The sequence below is a fragment of the Lepidochelys kempii genome, chromosome 4, assembly GCF_965140285.1.
Source record: "Lepidochelys kempii isolate rLepKem1 chromosome 4, rLepKem1.hap1, whole genome shotgun sequence".
NCBI classification, from domain to species: Eukaryota; Metazoa; Chordata; order Testudines; family Cheloniidae; genus Lepidochelys; species Lepidochelys kempii.
In genome coordinates, this window is record NC_136383.1 from 43,635,244 (window position 1) to 43,657,581 (window position 22,338).

Consider the following 22,338-nt stretch of genomic DNA (forward strand, 5'->3'; position numbering starts at 1 on the left):
ACAGCAGTTCACGGCCCTGGTGGACGAGGGCAAGGCGGAAGCCAAGATCTCTCTCCAGGCCTCCCTGGATTCGGCAGATGCAGTGGCTAGAACAATCATGTTGGGGTGGTCATGAGGCGGTTGGCGTGGCTCCAGGAGTCAGGCCTGCCCTCCAAGGTCCAGAATACGCTCCAGGATCTCCCCTTCGAAGGGTCTGGGCCCTTCTTGGACCAGACAGAAGCGAGGCTGCATAGCCTCAAGGACTCACGAGCTATGCTCAAGTCACTGGGTATGCACACCCCAGCGATGCAGAGGAAGCTATTTAAGCCTCAGCCTCCCCCTCAATGCCAATACCAGCCTTGCCACAGGCATGAGCCTTACCATAGGCGAGGCAGGGATAACAGGCAACGGCGCAATAACAATAGTGTGCCGGGCCTGAACCAAGTAGCACAAACCCCAGCCGGGCACTAAGCCAGGCTTTTGAAGGTGCGCTCGAGGACAGCGTACCAGACCAGTCACCGGATACATCCCTTTGTTTCCTGAACCGCCTGTACCATTTCTCCCGTGCGTGGTCTACCATTCCATCAGACCGTTGGGTCTTATGCACGGTGCGGAACGGGTACTCGCTATAGTTCGCCTCCCGCCCCCCTTCCCCGTCCCTCTTCAGGGACCCCTCTCATGAGCATCTCCTAGAGGAGGAAGTCCGCCCACTGCTACAGGTGGGGGCGGTGCCTCACAGCCTAAGGGGAAAAGGGTTCTACTCCTGATACTTCCTCATCCCCCAGACCTGATGCATCAGGCCACGGACAGGGGGCTCACCTGGGGAACCTTATGCCATGGTCTGGAGCAGAGTGGTCGCTCAATATCAACGTGAAGGGGCTCAGGGCACTTCGTCTCGCCTGCCAGACCTTTAACGCCACTCTGAGTGGTCAGAGCGTAACAGTTTTGACTGACAATACTACTGCCATGTTTTATATAAACGAGCAGGGCAGGGCTCGTTCCTCACCACTGTGTCACAAGGCTCTCCTTCTTTGGAACCTTTGCATAGCCCATGCGATTCACCTTGAGGCATCCTATCTCCCAGGGTACAAAACGAACTGGCGGACTCCCTCAGCAGGTCATACCGCGTGCTTGTGTGGACGCTCAGGGCGGACATCGTGCTTTCGCACTTCCATAGGTGGGGGTTTCCCTGGGTAGATCTGTTTGCCACCAGGGCCAACGCCCAGTGCCCACGGTTCTGCTCGTTCCGGGGCTGACGCCTGGGCTCACTCGCGGATGCGTTTGCGATCCCATGGAGAGGGGGCTTGATGTATGCCTTCCCCGCTCCTCTTGGTACACAAGGCCCTGCTCAAGGTGTGCAGGGACAGGGCGGCAGTGATCCTCATCTCCCCAGCCTGGGCCTGCCAACACTGGTATACATCGCTCTTAGAACTGTCGGTGGAGGCCCCAGTAGTCCTGCCCCTACACCGGGACCTCATTACATAGGACGGGGTGAGGCTTCTCCACCCTGACCTGCAGTCACTGCACCTGACGGCGTGGAGGCTCTGTGGCTAAACGCCCTGGAGAGCCAGTGCTTTCTTCCTGTGCAGCAGATTCTGCTTCGCAGTAGAAAACCCTCTACCAGGGTGGCCTATATGGCCAAGTGGGAAAGGTTCTCGCGTTGGTGTGAACCCCGACAGGTGCGGCCGGGCCAGGCCCCGGGGCAGGCCATTCTGGAGTACTTCCTGCACCTCAAGCAGCAAGGGCTAGCCCCATCCTCACTCAGAGTGCACCTGGCGGCCATCTCTGCCTTCCATCCGGGGTTCTCGGAGGGCTTGCTGTTTTCCCGCCCAGTGGTGAGGTGGTTCTTAAAGGGTTGGAGAGGTGTTCCCGCCCTCCCAGTCCCTCCATGGAACCTTAACCTGGTCCTTTCTAAACTCATGGGACCCCCTTTCGAGCCCCTTGCTACCTGTTCTCTCCTCCAGCTTTCCTGGAAGGGGGCATTTCTGGTTGCCATTACCTCGGCCAGAAGGGTGTCTGAACTGAGGGCCCTCACCTCTGAGCCACCGTACACGGTATTTCACAGGATGAAGGTGCAGCTCTGGCTGCACCCCAAGTTCCCTCCTAAGGTGATCTTCCAATTCCATCTGGGCCAAGACATTTGTCTGCGGGTGTTCTTCCCGAAACCCCATATGGACCCGAGTCACCGCAGCTTGCACACGTTGGATGTGCGTCGAGCACTGGCGTTCTATTTGGAGTGCACCAAGCCCTTTTGCAAATCCGCACAGCTGTTTGTGGCTGTAGCCGAGAGGGTAAAAGGCCTCCCAGTGTCGGCGCAGCGGATTTCGTCTTGGATTACAAGCTACACCCGGGCGTGCTATGAGCTCGCAGGTGTTCCAGCCCCAGCAGTCACGGCCCACTCGACCAGGGCGCAGGCGACTTCCACAGCGTTCCTGTCACAGGTCCCGATCCAGGAGATCTGCAGAGCAGCCACCTGGCCCTCGGTGCACACCTTCACGACCCACTATGCAGTCAACCAGCAGGCCAGAGAGGACGCAGCAACTGGCAGAGCGGTCCTTCGAGCAGTTGTTCCGTGACTCCTACCCTCCTCCAGAGGTAAGCTTGTAATTCACCTAATGTGGAATGGATGTGAACAAGCACTCGAAGAAGAAAAAGCGGTTACTTACTTTCTCGTAACTGTTCTTCGAGATGGGTTGTTCACGTCCATTCCACCACCCACCCTCCTCCCTCTTTGTCGGAGTCACCGGCAAGAAGGAACTGGTGGGGGTCGGGCCAGCAGGGAGATATATGCAGGGCGCAGTGGCACCACTCGGGGGGCCCGACGGGAGCCGCTAAGGGAAAAGGTTTCTGACGCTCGTGCATGCAGCGCACGCACACCTAGTGCAGAATGGAAGTGAACAACACATCTCGAAGAACAACAGTTACAAGAAAGTAACTGATTTTTTTCTCTGTTTTCTTAAAATATGTTCAACTTATTTTTGTAGTACATTTTTTATTCTTCTTTTTTTCCCCTAACTTAGTCTCTTCCTAAATCTGTTTACTGTTGCTTTTCTAAAATCACCAGTCTTCCCTTTCCTGTAAAGGCCTTTTCTGATCTTGGATATCTCCTGGGTTGATTTAACTGAACCATTTTGGATAAGCTGGAGTTGGTAGTCCGGACAGAAGGTTACAGTAATCGAGGCAAGAGATTTGCAAGATGTAGACGTGACTTCTAACAGTAAATATAGTTTAGGAAAGGCAGTTAGAGGTGAAATTTTGAATTTCTTAACTTTCTTTATAAGTCATAATAGTTTTCCAGTGAGTTTTGTATAATTTGATTACCAGGAGCTTTTAAAACCCAAACTACATAAATTGGGTTAATTTAGATTGAGGTTAAGCAATATGGGTTGCATCAACAAACTCCTACTTTGTCCTTTGTTAATTAATGTAGAAATTTTTAGGCGGAATACAAATGAATTTCAAAGATATTCTGTGTCTGTCCATTAAATGTCAACTGAAAATGAAACACTTCTACATACATGTATGTTAGCAATCTTTTTCCATTTACAGATTTAACAGATGAGCTAGCTTGTAAATTGTTTGGTGTTATAGAAGTACCTCCAACAACAATGGCTCGTTCACTGCCAACAGCAGTCCCTGAATCTCCAAGAGTTCATCCTGCCAGAACACCCAAAACACCTCGTACCCCAAGGTTACAAGATCCCAACAAAACACCAAGATTCTATCCTGTTGTTAAAGAAACAAGATCAATTGATATAAAGGTAAACTGACAAACCCTGTGCATAAAGTTTCATCAGGTCAAAAATTTTTATTAACATAATGAAACAGTACTTTTAGATATCTTCATTTCTTTCTGTAACGGGGCGGGGATGGCTTATTCCGTTTTAAACAACTTACCTTACTGATGTTTTCTCCAGTTCTGAGAAATGGCATCTTTGAGTTGGGTAAATACCATTAGGAATTCCATAATGAAAAGGCAAAATATCAAAGACATTGAATTTCTGTTTAAGACTGGTTCTTGGGTTATGATGCTGGAGTTTTATGACTTCATATGACTTCACAATGTGTTATACGCTACATGAAACCTTGAGCTGTAGTTTGGGGGAAATAGCAGCTTACCTGATCACTTGTGATTTTCCAGTTTTCAGAAAGTGACTGCAGTTACATCAGTGAAATACTTTGCAATGTTGCATTTGTTTTCTTAGATTCCAAGAAAAAGAAAAACACGACATAGTACAAACCCTCCGCTAGAATGCCATGTTGGTTGGGTAATGGATTCCAGAGATCACAGGCCAAGAACATCTTCTGTGAGGTAGTAATTTTTATCATGGAATAATTTTGCTGTGATTTATTCAGTGCATAGAGCCTGTGGAATAGTTATTGGTGAGAAGTATGTGAATATGCAAAATGTATTTACAAATGAAGAGGACTGGTGGACAGAAGGAATACAGCAAGAAAGGAAAAAGGGATTGGGGAAAGAAAAGTGAGAATAAAATACAAAAGAATATCAAGGAAACAGTGAAGAGAGAATACAAGGAGACATATCAGCCGTTAGTCCCAGGTGCAGCACTGCCCCCTTAATTGGGCCAACAAGGAGCACCTGTTTGGACACAGGGGAGCTGGACCTACTTCAGTTTTAGGGCCAGCTACCCTATGACATACCTCTCCCCCTTTTCAGGAAAAAACTGCCTCTTTCACAGGCAGAATTTTTCCCTTGGCTGTGAGGCGACATCTGGACTGCTCTCACCCCTAACCCAAACAAAAAAAATATTCCATATAAACTCATTCATATGCACCTGAATTTCCCAAGTTCTGCACAGTCCTTGATGCCAGTGTTACAATTCATATCTTCAAGACTAATCACAGTCTATATAGACCCTCATTTTCTTTTCCAGGGTTTCAAAGTCTCTGCATGCAGTCTGTAATTCTCCAAGGCTCACTGACTATCAAGATCGGGTGACCTTTTTCCTTGTAAGTGTCCTGATCTTCCACAGTCAGGGCTCTTTCTCTCAGGGCTGGTCTACACTACCACTTAAGTTGATGTAACTTCTGTGCTCAGGGGTGTGAAAAAGACATCCCCCTGAACAACATAAGTTACATCGACCTAAGCGCTGTCCACACCAGTGCTGTGTTGGTGGGAGACACTCTCACACAGACATAGCTTCTGCGTTCTTGCAGAGGTGAAGTAATTACGCCAACGGGAGAGTGCTCTCTTGTCAGCATAGCACGTCTTCACCAGACTTGCTACAGTAGCGCAGCTGCATCAGTGCAGCTCTGCTGCTGCAGCAGTCTAGTGTAGACTTGCCCTCACTGAACTATATGTAGCTCTCATTCTGCAGCCTCCAGTACTTCTGATCTCCAGCCCTCGTGATGGGAGCCATAAAACAGGTGTCCTATTTCCCTTTCCCCAAGGGGCCAATATTTGCATCCTGGCCTGCTGCTGATATGCTGTCTGGGTCTCCACTGTGTCCCACTGAGTTCAAGGCTCTGTCTGGATGCCCACTGTACCCCCTTGAACTCACAGCTCTGCCATCAGCCTCTGTTTCCTGGCCTCTTTGTCTGACTGAAGCTTGGCTAAAGTCCTGCTTCAGCATTAAGCACAGCTGTTTCCCGCTGTCTGTCTACACCTTAATTGGACTAATTCCTGTTCAGTTCTATCAACTAATCAATAATCTTCTGCTAGGAGGTACTTATATCCTCTAGCTCTTGTTGTTATCTTTTTATGTGACCCAGCAAGCTCTGAAGGTGGTCAAGGGTTTCCTCTTGACCCACCCCGCCATCTCTACTTCAGCTTCCAGCTCCCTCCACTCCTTTAGCAATTGACCCATGGTAGGGTTGCCAGGTGTCCAGTTTTCAACCGGAACACCCAGTCGAAAAGGGACCCTGGTGGCTCCAGTCAGCACCACTGACCGGGCCACTAAAAGTCCAGTTGGTAGCACCTGCAGCTTGATGCAGCTCCAGGAAGTGGTGACATATATCCCTTAGGCTCCTAGGCATAGGGGCGGGCACAGGGGCTCCGCAGTTCCCATTGGCCAGGAACAGCAGCCAATGGGAGCTGTGGGGGCGGCACCTGAAGGCAGGGGCAGTTGCAGAGCCCCCTGGCCACCTGTCTGCGTAGGAGCCATCTGAGGTAAGCACCTCCTGGAGCCTGCTCCCCAACCTCGAGCCCCTTCTTGCACCCAAACTCCCTCCTGGAGCTCACACCCCTGCAGCTCCTCCCACACCCCAACCCTATGCCCTAGCCCAGAGCCCCCTCCTGCACTCCGAACCCCTCGGCCCCAGCCTGGAGCCCCCTCCTGCACCCTGAGCTCTTCATCCCCGACCCCGGCCCCACCCCAGAGCCTGCACCCCAACCACAGCCCGCACACCCCTGCATCCCAAACGTCACGGCTGCAGCCCAGTGAAAAGGAGTGAGTGAGCAAGGGTGGGGGAGAGCGAGTGACAGTGAGTGGGGGGTGGGGCCTTGGAAAAGGTGCAGGGGCAGGGGTGGGGCAGGGGTGTTCAGTTTTCTGTGATTAGAAAGTTGGCAACCCTAATCCTTGGTCCTCCCTGTCCTAGGCTGCTGTTCTGCTTTCCCTTGCTTTTTGCATATAGATCTGTATTTAGTTTTGTGCCATTGGCATCCTAGATTTCTCCCTGTGCACTTCATCTCAAAGTTTGGTGATCCCTTTTTTTTTTTTTTTTTTTGGTGGGAGTCGGAGGACATGTCTTGGGGCCAATGCAAATGTGGTGGTGGCCATTTGGTAACTATGCTCTTCTAACAGCTTTGGGAGTAGTTAATGCAAGATGACTGACAATTCTTTACGTTAAGCCTGAAAAGATGTAGTGTTTGTGCAATAACACAAACATTTTTTGTTTCAACAGCAGTTCAAATGCTTCGCCTTCAGAAGGTGCTCCAAAGGCAGGAAGTTATGGGTGTACTCCTCACTCACTTCCCAAGTTCCAGCATCCTTCTCATGAACTTCTAAAGGAAAATGGCTTTACACAACAAGTATACCACAAATATCGTCGAAGGTGCCTCGTTGGTAAGATGCCAAACGTGTTCTCTGAAATTTTACCTGGCAATAATCAGCTATTATATAATACTATTTTTCCACATTTATTTTTTCTTTGCCTGCTTTTTATATAGTAAACCAAGTATTCTTAAGAAAAATGTCTTATATGATTATTTGGTGCCCACTTTAATTTTGCTTGGAAAGACATTCTAAATTATCTTCAATAGATTTTGTGAGCATGTTTATTTTCCGTATAACTTTGATCACATAAGCACCTATTTGTTGTAAAAGAAAGTAATTTGAGGCAATCTATATACAATTGGTTGCTTTTCTTTTAAATTCAGTGGCAGTTTGTGCGGGGGGGGAACGTTTATACATTTTACATCAGTTCTTTGCTGCATCACTGTGAAAAATTCATGTCAGTGGTTAAACTTCTGTGTAAAAAAATTTGTTAGGCTGTGAGTTTGCTTATTTTTTTTAAGTGACTATTTTGAACAACTGATCTTATAAATATCAGCTTGACAGGTAATATCTAACTGATTTAGGTGAATTTAGAAATTTCATTCAAATTGACTTAACTAGAATTGTTTTGAACTGCTTTTTGGGGAGAGTTTAAATTTACACCATCTGAGCTTTTATTGAATATTCGACTAATATAAAATCAGTTTTTTTTCCAACAGCTTATATTTGAGATGGTATATTTATATAGTTAAAACTAGCTGTTTTGTCACTGATTTTGTATTTTTTTTTTCTTCAGAGAGAAAACGGTTGGGAATTGGCCAATCCCAGGAAATGAATACACTCTTTCGTTTCTGGTCCTTTTTTCTCAGAGATCACTTTAACAAGAAAATGTACGAGGAATTCAGACAGCTTGCTCTAGATGATGCAAAAGAACACTACAGGTATTACATTTATTCTGTAAGTTATGACTAATATGGGTTTCTTTCTACCTTTCATTTTAAGAAGTGGGGTCCATGTGTTCAGACTAACTTCAAAGAACCTGAACTTTTTATAGTATCCATTTGACTCTTCGTAGCATTTTCAAAATTAGTCTTCACAAGTTTCTCTAATAACAAACGCTGTTTTAGCAAATTAGAAAAGTGTAAACAATCAAATAGTAATGCTGCTGTAGATGACATTAGATATGCCATGATGTCAAATCCCCTATTATAGATCATTAGACTCTATGAAACAAAATAAATTTTATTCAAATTTGGATATTGTGTGAATTGTAAGCCAACCTAATTATTTAACCTCTTGGTTAATTACAATTAGTGAAAATTTATTTCTTCTCCTCCAGGAGTACTGTTAACATAATAAAGAAAATTGCCAATGTATGGTTTTAATACCTTTGTTTTTTCCCAGTTCTGAGCTGACTGTGTGCTGGTGTGATCACCCCAGTATAAATTAGAGTACCCTAAGGGTTTCTATAAGTTTTATATTGGATGCCAGTGGCACTAGAGGCTGACATGGCAACTGGGAATTAGCAGGGTAGAAGAGCCCCACCCATGTCTCCTTTTTTTCTGGTCACACGTTCTTTGCCAGAGGTACGGAGGTCTTGCTATTCTGGCTCTGCACAACAGAAGAATTCTCTTTTGTGGGAGTGATCGCCCTGTGGCCATCAACACCTTTGACTTGACATTGCTATGATTCAAAACATATGTCGTCTTAATCTGGAAAAGATCAAAAGTTTCATTTTCATGAAATTGTCTTCATTTCATATTCTAAAAATCCTGTCTTATGCCTCGCAAGCCACAAAATCATGGGTAGAAGTAAAACTGTTAAGGAACACCCCTGCATTTATCATAGATCCGAGCATTCTGTGGGTATAGAAAGGTCTGTCCCCTAGCACATCCTCATTATGTTCTGTTGTGCAACACTTACATTGTTTTCTATTTTTTTTATATTATACTTTCAGTGTACAGTAGGTTAAAGTGTAGGTAAACCAATGACATCCTAAGCCTTGGTAAACTTGGGTCTTTGTCATGGTACAAGTGGAAAGGTAATCGCTTTTCACATTATTCACTACAGCAGTAGTCCTTTAATGGACCAACATGCCCAAAGCCAAAAATGCCTTGGAGATCTGGGCATTCACCTCACAGCTGTCTGCTTTTTGTACTCTTTCCACCCTAAGTCTGAAGTGAGAGGGATAGGAATCTCAAGGTTCTTTAGAAAAGGAGGGAACAGCTAAGTCTGACCAAAAACTCCTTGAGTCATCAATACCAACGTCTGATCTAAGTCATAACAATGAAATCCATTAATTTGTCTGTTACCTGATGTTGAATACATTCCCTTGGGTGATATCTGTGTAATCTTTTCTCTATGGTATCCTCTTTGCTGCTATCATCAAGGCTCAAGAAAAAGTAGGCCCTCAAGTGATTCAAGGAGCAAAAGAAAAGCTGATTGAATTTCCTCTCTCTATGCATTATTTCAATCTAGACAGGATTTGGACTCCTCTGGAAAATATCATTTTTCTGGTGTGATGGTCCCATCTAGATCATGTTTTGCTGGAGATTTCCTTTGCACTATCAATTCTGTCTTCATTAAAATGGACATTCACAGTTTAGGTTGTGGGATACTCATCTGGGCCTGTTGGTTATTCAAGACCTTTGAAGACTAATGGAGGTCATATGGCACACAACTTTTGGGCCTGTAAATTGCTCTCTGAATGTTGCTCCTCTGATCAAATGCAAGTTGGGACAAGTTCTCACAGGTAACATAGTGGTAATGTACTGTTAAAATCCCAGAAGTATTTGGTCTTCTGTTTTTATATCAAGAGGCAATAAGTCTTTGGGAATGGTTTATCTCAGATAAAAATGTCTTCCTCATTTGTGCCTCTGACCAGTCACACTGCCCAGTAAGTCACAGAATCATAGGCCACCATGAGCAGAAGTTTGGTAGCCAAGTAAATCTTTGAAAGGGTCATCCAGTGATGGATCTTTTTGCTATCAGATACAACACCAGAAGTAATTAAACTCTGCTAGGTCCTTGGGTGCTCTTAAATTTGGTGACAGATGTCTCTGATGTATGGGGAGTTAGGTGTAATGTACACCCACCACAATTTAGTGTAATTCCCAAGTTCTTCAAAATATTTGGCAGAAGAAGGAACATGCAATCCTAGAATATTGTATGGAATGTTGCTAGCTCACTCTCAATGTTATAGTAGGGCATTAGAATGCTAGTATGATTCCTATTCCTCAGTCTCTGAATTCAGAGGATTGTGTTGGGAAATGGAAACAGCACATCCAGAGCTTATATGTGAAAATCTGTAAAGCTCCATGCTCTCCAAAATCCTATTTATTGTCTGTCAGACCATGATTTTAAAATGCCAGCAGTGTGGAGAGACACTCGGCCCTACTGTGTGCTTACGAAATGAAGATAAGTACTGTTTCCTAGCTATCCTCGAGCCTGAATGAGATCAGCTGTTGGATGAAGAACAGCTGACTGAAGCAAAACTGGACAAGTAGATGATGCTAATGAGGAGAGTGAAGTGTTCTGAGGAACTACTTAATGCCTTACCAGTCAGCGAGAGGCTTTCCCATCATCAAATTGGTATGAGTCTTGGTGAACTTGCTGATGCTGGTTACCCAAATAGTAACAACCAGAATGAACTGCTTCTGCCTACTGTTGTCCAGGACACTCCACCTCATCTTGATTTATGAATTGTGGGCCACAGCAACCTGTACATTGAAGTCCAGTCTCTTCCTGTATCACCGTGTATCTGGGAATGAAACTGCAGATGCTAAGTAAACTGCAGTTGTTCCTGAACACAGCAGCCTGCCTACTGAGCAACACAAGCTGACAAGAACACATCCATCTGGTGTGTTGGTCACTTCACTGAGTGCTCATTTATCAGTCAGGTTTTAAGGTTCTGGCTTTAAATAACCAAGGCCTGGTGCATGTGCTCTCTTCCTCCCTCTGACCCTGACATAACTGCAAGGATGATGGAACTCTCCACACTCCCTTTTAAAGGATCTAAAATGACTATAAACCCTACAGGTCCTAAAGAAAAAATGCAAAACACATTTCTTTGCTCTTTTGCATAATAAAGATAAGAGAAAAAGAAAAACACATCCCTCCTATTCCTGGAAATGGAGAGAGAAAAGAGAGTATGACAAAATAGACTGTCAGTTTGTTTTTTTATAAAGTTAAGTGTTCAGATACTTTGATACTTAGGACAGTTTAGTGAGTTAGTGATCTTTATACTTACGGCATGTTTTCACTCTGCAGGTAATGCACAATTGCATGATGATAGTTTTTGTGGTATAAGCAGTTTCTTGGCTCATTCTTTCCATGTAGCTTAACAGTCAAAAGTTCATTTTTCCATTTGTTCTAACAGTGGTCTTCATATTTTTTGCAGTGCTTAGACTTGGTATAATACTGAAGGTAGGATGTAGGATCTGATCACGCTAGTTGTGATTTATCCATGAAAGATTTTTTCCCCTGCGCATGATAGTGCTTCATCCAAATCCTTTAATGTAGTATATAATATTCCTTCACATCTGTAATTGGAAAGTATTACATCAACACTAATCCTCACAATAAGGTAGGTAGAGTAAGTATTACCCATTTCACTGAATGTGAGGAATGAGGTAGAGATGCTGCTGCTGCTTAGATTCATAGATTTTTTTAAGGCCAGAGGGAACCATTTGGTTCATCTAGTCTGACCTCCTGCATAACAAGGACCTAGAATTTCACCAAGTGACTTCTGGATCTGGTTCATAACTTCTGCTTAAGGTAGACTATATTTTTTTTAAAAAAAAGAGCGATAACTTGCCCACGGCTATATAGGGAGTCAGAAAAAGAACAAACTTGTTAGTTCAGTACTCAGACTACTAAAAAAACAGAAAATATTCCAATAATATTTCTCTGGTATAACTTACTTAAAACTGGGATTTTGAGTTTAGATAGATTTCTCTGGATTTGGGAGAAGTGAAGATGTACAAAACAGCAGTTCAGTGGTTTCAAGGAACTTGTCTGACACGCTGTCTTAATTTTTTAGACTGTAAGCAAGAAGGCAGAGACTATTTGTCTAGTATCAGTGACGGGTATATTGTTGGAATTTAATAAACGATTACACTGTATTTCAAGGGAGTGTGTCATGGCAGGTTTAAGTGCAAAATCTTGTTGAAAATGTCTCCAAGTAATGAAGGAGTAAAGAAAATCTGAAGTCCTTGCTTAGCATCTACAGATTCCATACGTTTGACTTCTCCAGAAGCTCAAGGAGTCAAGTGACTGACGTGTTATGGGTGGAGATTATTCCACAAAGCGCTTGGTTCAAAGTGGAGGAGAATGTGTAGAGAATGAAGTGAACCAGCTCATGGCATCTTTAAAGTATTCTGCCCATTTCCTCACTGCAAAGTTAAAAATATCCATCGACAGGAAAACAAAGCATCAATCTGTCTTCCACTTGGATGCACACACAATTGTTGTGGGAGCTGACGGACCATCTGAGATCCATTGTCAGTAATATGTTTTTATAAGAGCTGTTCTTTTGTTTGACTCCTTGAATATTTACAACGTTGAGAAAAATTTAGAAGTAAAAATGGATGGAGGGAACGAAGGGATTAGATGGGTAGGAAAGAAATTTAAACCATGGTACTTAATTTTTACTCAAGTATAGAGGGGAAGGACAGAACTCCAATAACATTTACATCCCTTGAGGAAGTGTAATATGAATTTAGACTATTTCTTTAAATCATTATTCTCTGTTTGCAGGTATGGATTGGAATGCTTGTTTAGATTTTACAGCTATGGTTTGGAAAAAAAATTCAGACAAGAGATCTTCAAGGACTTCCAAGAAGAAACAAAAAAAGACTATGAATCTGGTAATTCCCATTTCTTAAGGCTCTCTAAAGATAGGGGGAATTGTGAGAAATTACCTATTTACAGTTAGGTACTTAATACTACTTTTTTATAACTTGTAAAACTGACAATGATCTTTTTTGCTATTAGGTCAGCTTTATGGATTAGAAAAGTTTTGGGCTTATCTGAAATACTCTCAATCCAAAACTCCACCCATTGACCCCAAACTGCAGGAATACCTTTGTAACTTTAAGAGACTGGAGGACTTCAGAGTTGATGTGAGTTTGTAAGCTCTGTTAAAGCATTCAGTGTTCTATTGCTAAAGGAACACTATCAGGTAATTTAGGGTTTGTGGAAACACAATTCTGCAAATCTTAAAAACTGATATGTTTTCATTATTTTTTTTACATTTAAATAAAATAGTTTCGTTTAGATTTGTTAATTTTGTAATGTTTGCAGCATAGTACAAGAAGCCAGAATGTGAAACTAAACAAAATTGAAACCAATTAATCCATTTTCACTGTCTAGGATGAGTGAAATGCCAACACTAAATAGAACTAATGGGGAAAAAAATAGATTTAGAAAATGTTCAATTTAATAAACTTAAACTAATAAGTAAGGACATTTTTGTTTTTAATTACCTGACTGTATCTGTAATTAGTGCTCTTAGTGTAGGTAATCTCTTAACAGCTAGTTATAAGAATACAGTAAGTCAAGAATGTCCACTGAGCAGTTGTCACTGAACTGCACTGACAGCCATCACACTTACTATTTAGTGTTTACTGACTTCAGTTGCTGTTTGTGAGTCTGTCCCCTGGTATAAAGGAAGACTGTGCTTTTTCATGTAATGTTAGTTTTCCATAAATGGCTGGGCATTAAGACTGTGATGTTGGGTAGCCAATTAATGTTCCTGTAGGTGCTGTGTGCTCCCAACTCAGTGATTTGGGGGTAGGTGATGGTGCTCAGTGCACAGGGTGGGGACCTTATGAACCACCAGACCATTAGTGTGTGACCGTTTTGTTTAATTCATGTTTCTCTTAACAGTTAGCACATATTTTGTTGTGGGTTATTCTTTTCATGCTTGAGTTTTTTTTTTAAAATGCCAGGACAGTCAAATACCTATCTTGAAATTCAATTAGACTATATAATCTTTGGGGGCATGGATGTTGTCTATAAAGAACCTAGAACACTACTGAGTTTAAGAGTTAAAGATTTTTTCGTAACAATGGCACTAAGTTTTAGTGGGTTAGTCTTCCTACGTTTTAAACATGTCATTCTAGTTGGATCTTCCACAATGAAAGTAAAAGTAGTAATATCCATACTTGTAGAAAAAATACTAAACTGGTTAAATTAATGTTTTCAGCCTCCTCTTAGTGAAATATCTGGGAGAAAAAGACCTTCAGCTTCAGTAGGTGAGGAGAGTGGTTGGCATAGACATCAGCCTACATCCTCTTCTAAGACTCTAATTGCTTCTGAAACCACAGCTGACAATCAGTTTCAGATCCCAGTAAACTTTCATGATGGGAATACTGCGCAGGAATCAATTGACAATTTAAGCAAGAACAGTGCTGCCACAAAATCAACAGAAGGTGACATATCTGAAAAATAGACTTAAGACAAGTTAGTGCTCTTGAGGTCAACTTTTACATCAATATTTTAGTTCAGAAATTTTCAGGGGGAACTGTTCTAATGCTTGATTAAAAAACAAATGTGTGGGAAGACAAAGGATTGCATTTTCTCTTTCACAAGTAAGTTCAAAAACATTTCCCATGGTCGGGGGTGGCTGGTTCTGAGATCATCAAAGGGTTTCTAGGAAAATGTCTATGGTTTCAGTATTGCTTTCCTTGAGCTATTGTTTACAAAAATGGCATTCTTATACTATATGCAAAAACTATTTTGGGGATGCCTTACATTTTAGCTCATACTTCTTAAAGAAGATACTACATATCCATGTTACTTACTGAGCTTTCTTCACCTAATTTCCCCATTATGAATTATTAATTGTACGTATCAAAGCCAAAAGAGTGTATATTTTTTTAAATTACAGAAAGGATCTAAGTTTGTAGGCTCCTTCTTACATATATAACTATAAAAAAAATTTGCTTTTTTGTAAAAAGTAAAAGCACCTTTACGGATGTGAAGCTGTACGGAACTGTGTGCGCTTCTGGATTCTATTTAATTATTTTGCTTTCTATTTTTTATTTCAGGATCTCCATAGTTAGTGTTTTGTTAGGTGTGGAGTTTTCTGAGTGGACATCAGCAGGTTTAGTTTTAAGGAAGTGTTCAACACTTGTTTTTATATGATTGTGAGCAGAAGGGGAAAGTGGGTATGTTGATTTATGTACTGTCCTAAATTCACTAAATATCTGCAGTTTTTGCAGGTTGCTAAAATAGCAAATAACATTCAAATCATCCTCAGTTTCATAGGGTTCTTGTTTTTTCATTTCTCTCTATTTCATGGTTATAAAGTGTGCTACGAGAGGTATAGCAGATCAATTTTTTTTAAAGATTTTAATTTCAACTCAAATATTTAGTTTTACTTTTGAGACAAATTTAAAAATTAAAGTATGCATTCTAAATTTGTTTTTCTATTTTAGAATGTATGTAAATGAAGTTATAATTTAAAATTCTGCTAGCTATAAGACTAAATGAGATTTCAACAAACTGGTCAAGACATTAGTTTCATTAAATGTAAACAATTCAAATAAACATTCATTTTTAGTGTTGGGATACGAGTAAAATCACGAGTTTTGTCACCTGTAATTACTTACTAACTTCATTTATTTTGATTTAAAGATTTAGTAGAACTGAGGAAATGACTTCTTTCTAAGGTAGGTGGGAAGATAGGAATGAGTTATTTTTTGCTATACTTGTTAACTGCCAAACAGCCTTCAGTTAACTTTATAACTAGAAGTAATGTCTAACACTGATGCCTTAATACTGGGAGGGAGGTGTCAACATCCAAAGAATGAGTTTTAAATTTGCAGTGGATTTTAGAAGTTGATGCAACTTCAAGTCCATTAAAATTTCAGTCAAGTTAGCTTGCGAATCTGAATACAACAATTATGAACACACACGCACTTGTAAATGAGTATATAGCAGTGGCCTTCCTAGTAGTTAGAGTAATTTCAATACAAAATTGAGCCTTTTAGAAGTAACTTATTTTAAAAGGAAAATAGGAACTAACATAATAGGAATTGATACAAATGAACATTTTAAATAGCATCTTTTCAACATACTAGTCATATATCTCATACCTATGTTTGATCCATGCCTCTTTCTATCCATGAAAATGATGCAAATGTAAATTTGGATTGAAACTGTATATACAAGTAATAGACTTTGAATATTTAGCATTCAGTGTGTGTAATTTGTCGTATATCTTTGCAAATTTTATAAAAATATCAAAAACCCCAATTGTGTTGTTTGTGATCTGTAAAATTATACATGAAAACCTTGTTTAAAGCTAAGATTGTAGACTTATATCAACTTTACTTTTATAGGTGAGTGAAGGTATTTGTTATGAAATTTAATCTTGTTAAAATTAGGAATGGCTTGATTCTCCAATTCATAACCAGTTTTCTGCAGTTTTGATAGAATCATTTTCATATCATCCTGTTTTTGGTTTAAAACAGAGGCAGGTAACATGCTAAACATGGCCCTAAGCAGAAGACTTTGATATGGATTAGCTTCTTCTTTTTCCCTCAAAAACAAATACAACTCCCTCCTGCAACCATCTATAATTGCAGCACCATATCTCTCCCTATAACTCCTTCTGAGTGTCCAGTATATACACCGTCACCAGTATCAGATAATACCCAACATTGGGAATAATTCTTAGTTGAAATGTATTGCATATATTTTAGTGGAATTCCATGATTTAAAGTTACTTTTTCCTGGAGAAAATGTGTGAATGGTAAGAAAGCACTGTTGCAGAAGTGGATATGACTTTTTGTAAGTAGCAAGCAGTACACCTACTTTTCTTGAGGTGGAAGATGTAGCTTACTGTCTTCAACACGAGATTGACTGACTGTGTAACTTGGAGTATGGTATGTTTATAAAATTCCTAAAAATGTAGGAATCCAAGTAGTTAAATTGTTTGGACAAATGTCCTATTTTTTTTACAAATCCCTGTTGTAAATAATCTTACAATTTAGTATACATACCTGGGATCTGCCATCTCTTGAATTTCTGATCTTTCCAGCTCTTAGAATATTGTGAGTTGACTGAATCATATATAGTTGATGAAAAGCTTCAAACTCTGCCTCTTCATTTGAAAGAAAAGTTTCTCAAACTAATTCAACAGCAATCTGCCTTTCAGTCTAGATGTTAGCTTTTGGCTCATGCTGCTGCTTGGGGCTTAATGCTGTAATTAAGCTAGCCCAAAATGCATACTTAGCTCAATTTGCAGCACTTCTTTTCAAAGAACTATTCCTGCTTGATTCTGTGCACTGAGTGGAAGCCTTTGAAGTTGTTGCAGCTCTGATGTACAAAATCAATAACTTTTAAAACTCCAGTTTACTATTTAATATTTAGGTAGTGACATAAGTTTCTCTAGTACTGTACAGAACTAATTCAGTCACTGCCCAAAGGCCTTTCATTTATATTAGACAAGTGCAGGAAATGATATTACGCAGTAGGGATAAGGAAAAGAACAAATAAGAAAAAAAATGCGGGGAGGGGGGATATTGATATCTAAAATTTCTTTTAAACATTTTTTTGTGAATGTGGCAACGGTAAAATAGATGTGCAAAGTCAGGCAAAGGGTAGTAGGTTTTAAAGGGAGGATTTTAAAGTAGAGACAGACACCTTCTGCAAAAGAAGCAGTGACTCAGAAAAAGATTTGGGGGTCATGGTGAATAATCAGCTGAACATGAGCTCCCAGTCTGATTCTGTGGCTACTGCACAGCCCTCAGATGCATCAGCTGTAATCTTGAGTAGGAGAAGTGGCTATTTTACCTCTGTATTTGGCACTGCTGCTACCACTGCTAGAATACTTTATCCAATTCTGATGTCCACAATTCAAGAAGGATGTGGGTAAATTAGAGCGGATTCAGAGAGAAAAGTCATGAAAATGATTAAATGATTAAAAAACATACCTTAGGGGTTGTCTACATTACCCACAGGATCGACGGGCAGCAATCGATCCAGCAAGAGTCTCTTTATTGCATCCAATCTTGACGTGATAAACTGACCACCGAGCGCTCTCCCGACTCCAGTACTCCACCGGAGCGAGAGGCACAGGCGGAGTTGATGGGGCAGCGTCAGCTGTCAACTCACCGCAGTGAAGACACCGCGGTGAGCAGATCTAAGTACGTCGACTTCAGCTATGTTGTTCACGTTATCCACTAGCTGAAGTTGCGTAACTTAGATAGATTTCCCCCACCCCACCCCTCATTGTAGACCAGGCCTTAGTGATAGACTCAAAGAGCTCAATCTGTTTGTCTTAAAGAGAAGGTTAAGAGGTAACTTGATTGCAATCTAAGTACCTATATTGGGGGCAAATATTTAATGGGCTCTTCAGTCTAGCAAAGAAAGGTGTAAAATGTTCCAATGTGGCTGGAAGTTGAAGCAAGGTGTAAATTATTAACAGCGAGAGTAATTAACTACTGAAACAATTTACCAAGGATTGTGATTGATTCTCCATCACTGGCACTTTTAAAATCAAGAATGGATGTTTTTCTAAAAGATGCTCTAGAAATTATATTGGGGAAGTTCTATAGGGTGTGTTACACAGGTCAGATTAGTTCATCACAATGGCCCCTTCTGTCATAGGACTCTATGAAAAGGAAAAGGTTATTCCAGTCAAAAGGCAGTTTGAAAAGAGCACCAGGATCCAAGTGGGAGGGGTTAAAGGAGTATCTAGGCAAGAAGAGTGACTATAGGTCCTGAGATGGGAAGTTAATTAAAGAGGAATGCAAGCGTAGTGTTGGAACAGCACTTTGAAAATGAGGATGAAGAATTTAAACTTTATGCAGAAAAACAATGTTTTTGAAACAATGAACAAAACAAATGAAATGAAATGTTTGTTTTTGAGGAAGCAGGAATCTAGAACTCTTTTAGCATCTTGTAAAATTGTAGATATGTTTTGTTTTTCCTGGGAAGTTTTTACTTGGCTTACTTTGAGCAGCATCAGTTTCAAAGATCCCATTCCCTGCATAGAACGGAGCTGTAATGGCATGTTGAATAGAATGAGTTGGATAAGGAGTTAAAATGTGGGCCATCTATAATCAAATGATGGATGCATGGAGGGTACAAGGGCTTTTAACTCAATAGTGATTGAATGAATTCAAACGTATACCCTAGGCCCAAATTCACAGCTGGAGAAAAAACTTTAGTCATAGAATCATAGAATATCAGGGTTGGAAGGGACCTCAGGAGGTCATCTAGTCCAACCCCCTCCTCAAAAGCAGGACCAATCCCCAATTAAATCATCCCAGCCAGGGCTTTGTCAAGCCTGACCTTAAAAACTTCTAAGGAAGGAGATTCCACCACCTCCCTAGGCAATGCATTCCAGTGTTTCACCACCCTCCTAGTGAAAAGGTTTTTCCTAATATCCACCCTAAACCTCCCCCCCTGCAACTTGAGACCATTACTCCTTGTCCTGTCCTCTTCTACCACTGAGAATAGTCTAGAACCATCCTCTCTGGAACCACCTCTCGGGTAGTTGAAAGCAGCTATCAAATCCCCCCTCATTCTTCTCTTCCGCAGACTAAACAATCCCAGTTCCCTCAGCCTCTCCTCATAAGTCATGTGTTCCAGACCCCTAATCATTTTTGTTGCCCTTCGCTGGACTCTTTCCAATTTATCCACATCCTTCTTGTAGTGTGGGGCCCAAAACTGGACACAGTACTCCAGATGAGGCCTCACCAATGTCGGATAGAGGGGGACGATCACGTCCCTCGATCTGCTCGCTATGCCCTTACTTATACATCCCAAAATGCCATTGGCCTTCTTGGCAACAAGGGCACACTACTGACTCATATCCAGCTTCTCGTCCACTGTCACCCCTAGGTCCTTTTCCGCAGAACTGCTGCCTAGCCATTCGGTCCCTAGTCTGTAGCTGTGCATTGGGTTCTTCCGTCCTAAGTGCAGGACCCTGCACTTATCCTTATTGAACCTCATCAGATTTCTTTTGGCCCAATCCTCCAATTTGTCTAGGTCCCTCTGTATCCTATCCCTGCCCTCCAGCATATCTACCACTCCTCCCAGTTTAGTATCATCCGCAAATTTGCTGAGAGTGCAATCCACACCATCCTCCAGATCATTTATGAAGATATTGAACAAAACCGGCCCCAGGACCGACCCCTGGGCACTCCACTTGACACCAGCTGCCAACTAGACATGGAGCCATTGATCACTACCCGTTCAGCCCGACAATCTAGCCAACTTTCTACCCACCTTATAGTGCATTCATCCAGCCCGTACTTCTTTAACTTGCTGACAAGAATACTGTGGGAGACCATGTCAAAAGCTTTGCTAAAGTCAAGATACAATACATCCACTGCTTTCCCTTCATCCACAGAACCAGTTATCTCATCATAGAAGGCAATTAGATTAGTCAGGCATGGCCTTCCCTTGGTGAATCCATGCTGACTGTTCCTGATCACTTTTCTCTCCTCTAAGTGCTTCAGCATTGATTCTTTGAGGATCTGCTCCATGATTTTTCCGGGAACTGAAGTGAGGCTGACTGGCCTGTAGTTCCCAGGATCCTCCTTCTTCCCTTTTTTAAAGATTGGCACTACATTAGCCTTTTTCCAGTCATCCAGGACTTCCCCCGTTCGCCATGAGTTTTCAAAGATAATGGCCAATGGCTCTGCAATCACAGCCGCCAGTTCCTTTAGCACTCTCGGATGCAACTCGTCCAGCCCCATGGACTTGTGCACGTCCAGCTTTTCTAAATAGTCCCTAACCACCTCTTTCTCCACAGAGGGCTGGCCATCTATTCCCCATGTTGTGATGCCCAGCGCAGCAGTCTGGGAGCTGACCTTGTTCGTGAAGACAGAGGCAAAAAAAGCATTGAGTACATTAGCTTTTTCCACATCCTCTGTCACTAGGTTGCCTCCCTCATTCATTAAGGGGCCCACACTTTCCTTGGCTTTCTTCTTGTTGCCAACATACCTGAAGAAACCCTTCTTGTTACTCTTAACATCTCTCGCTAGCTGCAGCTCCAGGTGCGATTTGGCCCTCCTGATTTCATTCCTACATGCCCGAGCAATATTTTTATACTCTTCCCTGGTCATATGTCCAACCTTCCACTTCTTGTAAGCTTCTTTTTTATGTTTAAGATCCGCTAGTCATTTAGTCCAGCAGTGAATTTGGCCCATCATGGTGAAACTCGTTGTGAAATTTGTTAGAAGTATTAAAAAACTCATTTAAAAAATCAGCTCATTCCAGTGCCTGCATGAATGTTGTTCAGAAGACATGTAAAACATTTTGGGATGGGAAAGAGACCGTTGGAACAGCATTGCTGTTTGATAAACAAAGGAGGCTAATGTTCTGCACAGAGTGAGAGCAAAGAGTAAATCTGCAAATCAAGCCTCAAGTGTAGTCTTTAAATCTTAATTTTCGCATGTGCCTTGGATCAGAAATTTTCAGCTGCACATGCACACCCTAGCTATTCTCAGGCCCCATACAAAGGGCATTAAGGGCTATGACAGATGAACCAGATCCAGTTCTTTTTCAACCATCTGTGCCTGAGACAGAGCGTTCAGTAGTGCTCACTTGCTTTGCTAGGTGTTTATTGAATCTTTACTTAGGACTACTAGAGATTAAACGGACTAAGTTTTATTTTTAATAGGTTTAGTTTAGTTAAAGGGGGCAAAAGTTTCGGGACGCTGTACCCTCTCTCCTTTACTGAAGACCTTTTTTCCTAGGGGTATGCCTAAATTCCCAGGATGTAATTATTGCCTCAATTGGTAGGAGTCCATCCCAGTTAGTGATGGCCACTTGCACCATATCCACTGTTCGGAGGATACTTATGTGCTATCTAAGTGCAAGATTTGCTTGGGATTCAAGAGTCATTACAGGACAGACAGGGACTCCCTCCAACCTGTATCAGATCCAAGCCCAGATACCCTACTGTATATCAGTTTAAGTGACCTCAACACACTGTCTAGTTCTGCAGCTCGATCACCTTCTTGACTATTGTGCAAAAGAGATTTGTGGTTCCCTGGTACCCATGCAAACTGTCAGATAATCTGCTCCTCCACCTGTATCTATGCCCGCCCCCTTTTCTGGATTGTCCAGAAGACAACAGCTCTTCTGATTCAAAATATTCTATCCAAGGTTGTTCATCTACTTCAGCCTGATTGTCCTGGAGCTTTTTCCTCAAGGGACACTTCAAGACTCAAGGATAGTAACACTCACAGCTATCATACCATCTCTAGATCCTAGGGATTGGTTCACAACCCTCAAACTACAAGATACATATTTTCATATTGTGATCCATCCTTCTCACAAGAGGTTTCTGTGATCTGTCATCAGTCAAAAGCACTTTCAGTATTGAGTGCTTTCCTTCAGGCTCTCTACTGCCCCCGGGATGTTTGCAAAGGTTATG

The 22,338-nt window shown here is 42.0% G+C and overlaps 1 protein-coding gene across 3 annotated transcripts in view; it reads left to right on the forward strand.

The window, feature by feature from the left end:
* The window catches only part of LARP1B (La ribonucleoprotein 1B), a 104,663-nt gene extending 88,467 nt beyond the window's left edge, over positions 1 to 16,196 (forward strand). For 2 of the 3 annotated variants that reach the window (XM_073341095.2, XM_073341094.2), the window contains 7 exons: positions 3,529 to 3,740; positions 4,185 to 4,291; positions 6,844 to 7,004; positions 7,732 to 7,876; positions 12,693 to 12,802; positions 12,930 to 13,057; positions 14,143 to 16,196. In XM_073341095.2, the coding sequence (XP_073197196.2) occupies positions 3,529 to 3,740; positions 4,185 to 4,291; positions 6,844 to 7,004; positions 7,732 to 7,876; positions 12,693 to 12,802; positions 12,930 to 13,057; positions 14,143 to 14,388 (1,109 nt within the window). In that variant the 3' untranslated portion in view covers positions 14,389 to 16,196. The remainder of the gene's footprint in view (positions 1 to 3,528; positions 3,741 to 4,184; positions 4,292 to 6,843; positions 7,005 to 7,731; positions 7,877 to 12,692; positions 12,803 to 12,929; positions 13,058 to 14,142) is intronic. The other variant, XR_012158553.2, reaches the window with a different exon arrangement.
* The last annotated feature ends 6,142 nt before the right edge of the window (positions 16,197 to 22,338 follow it).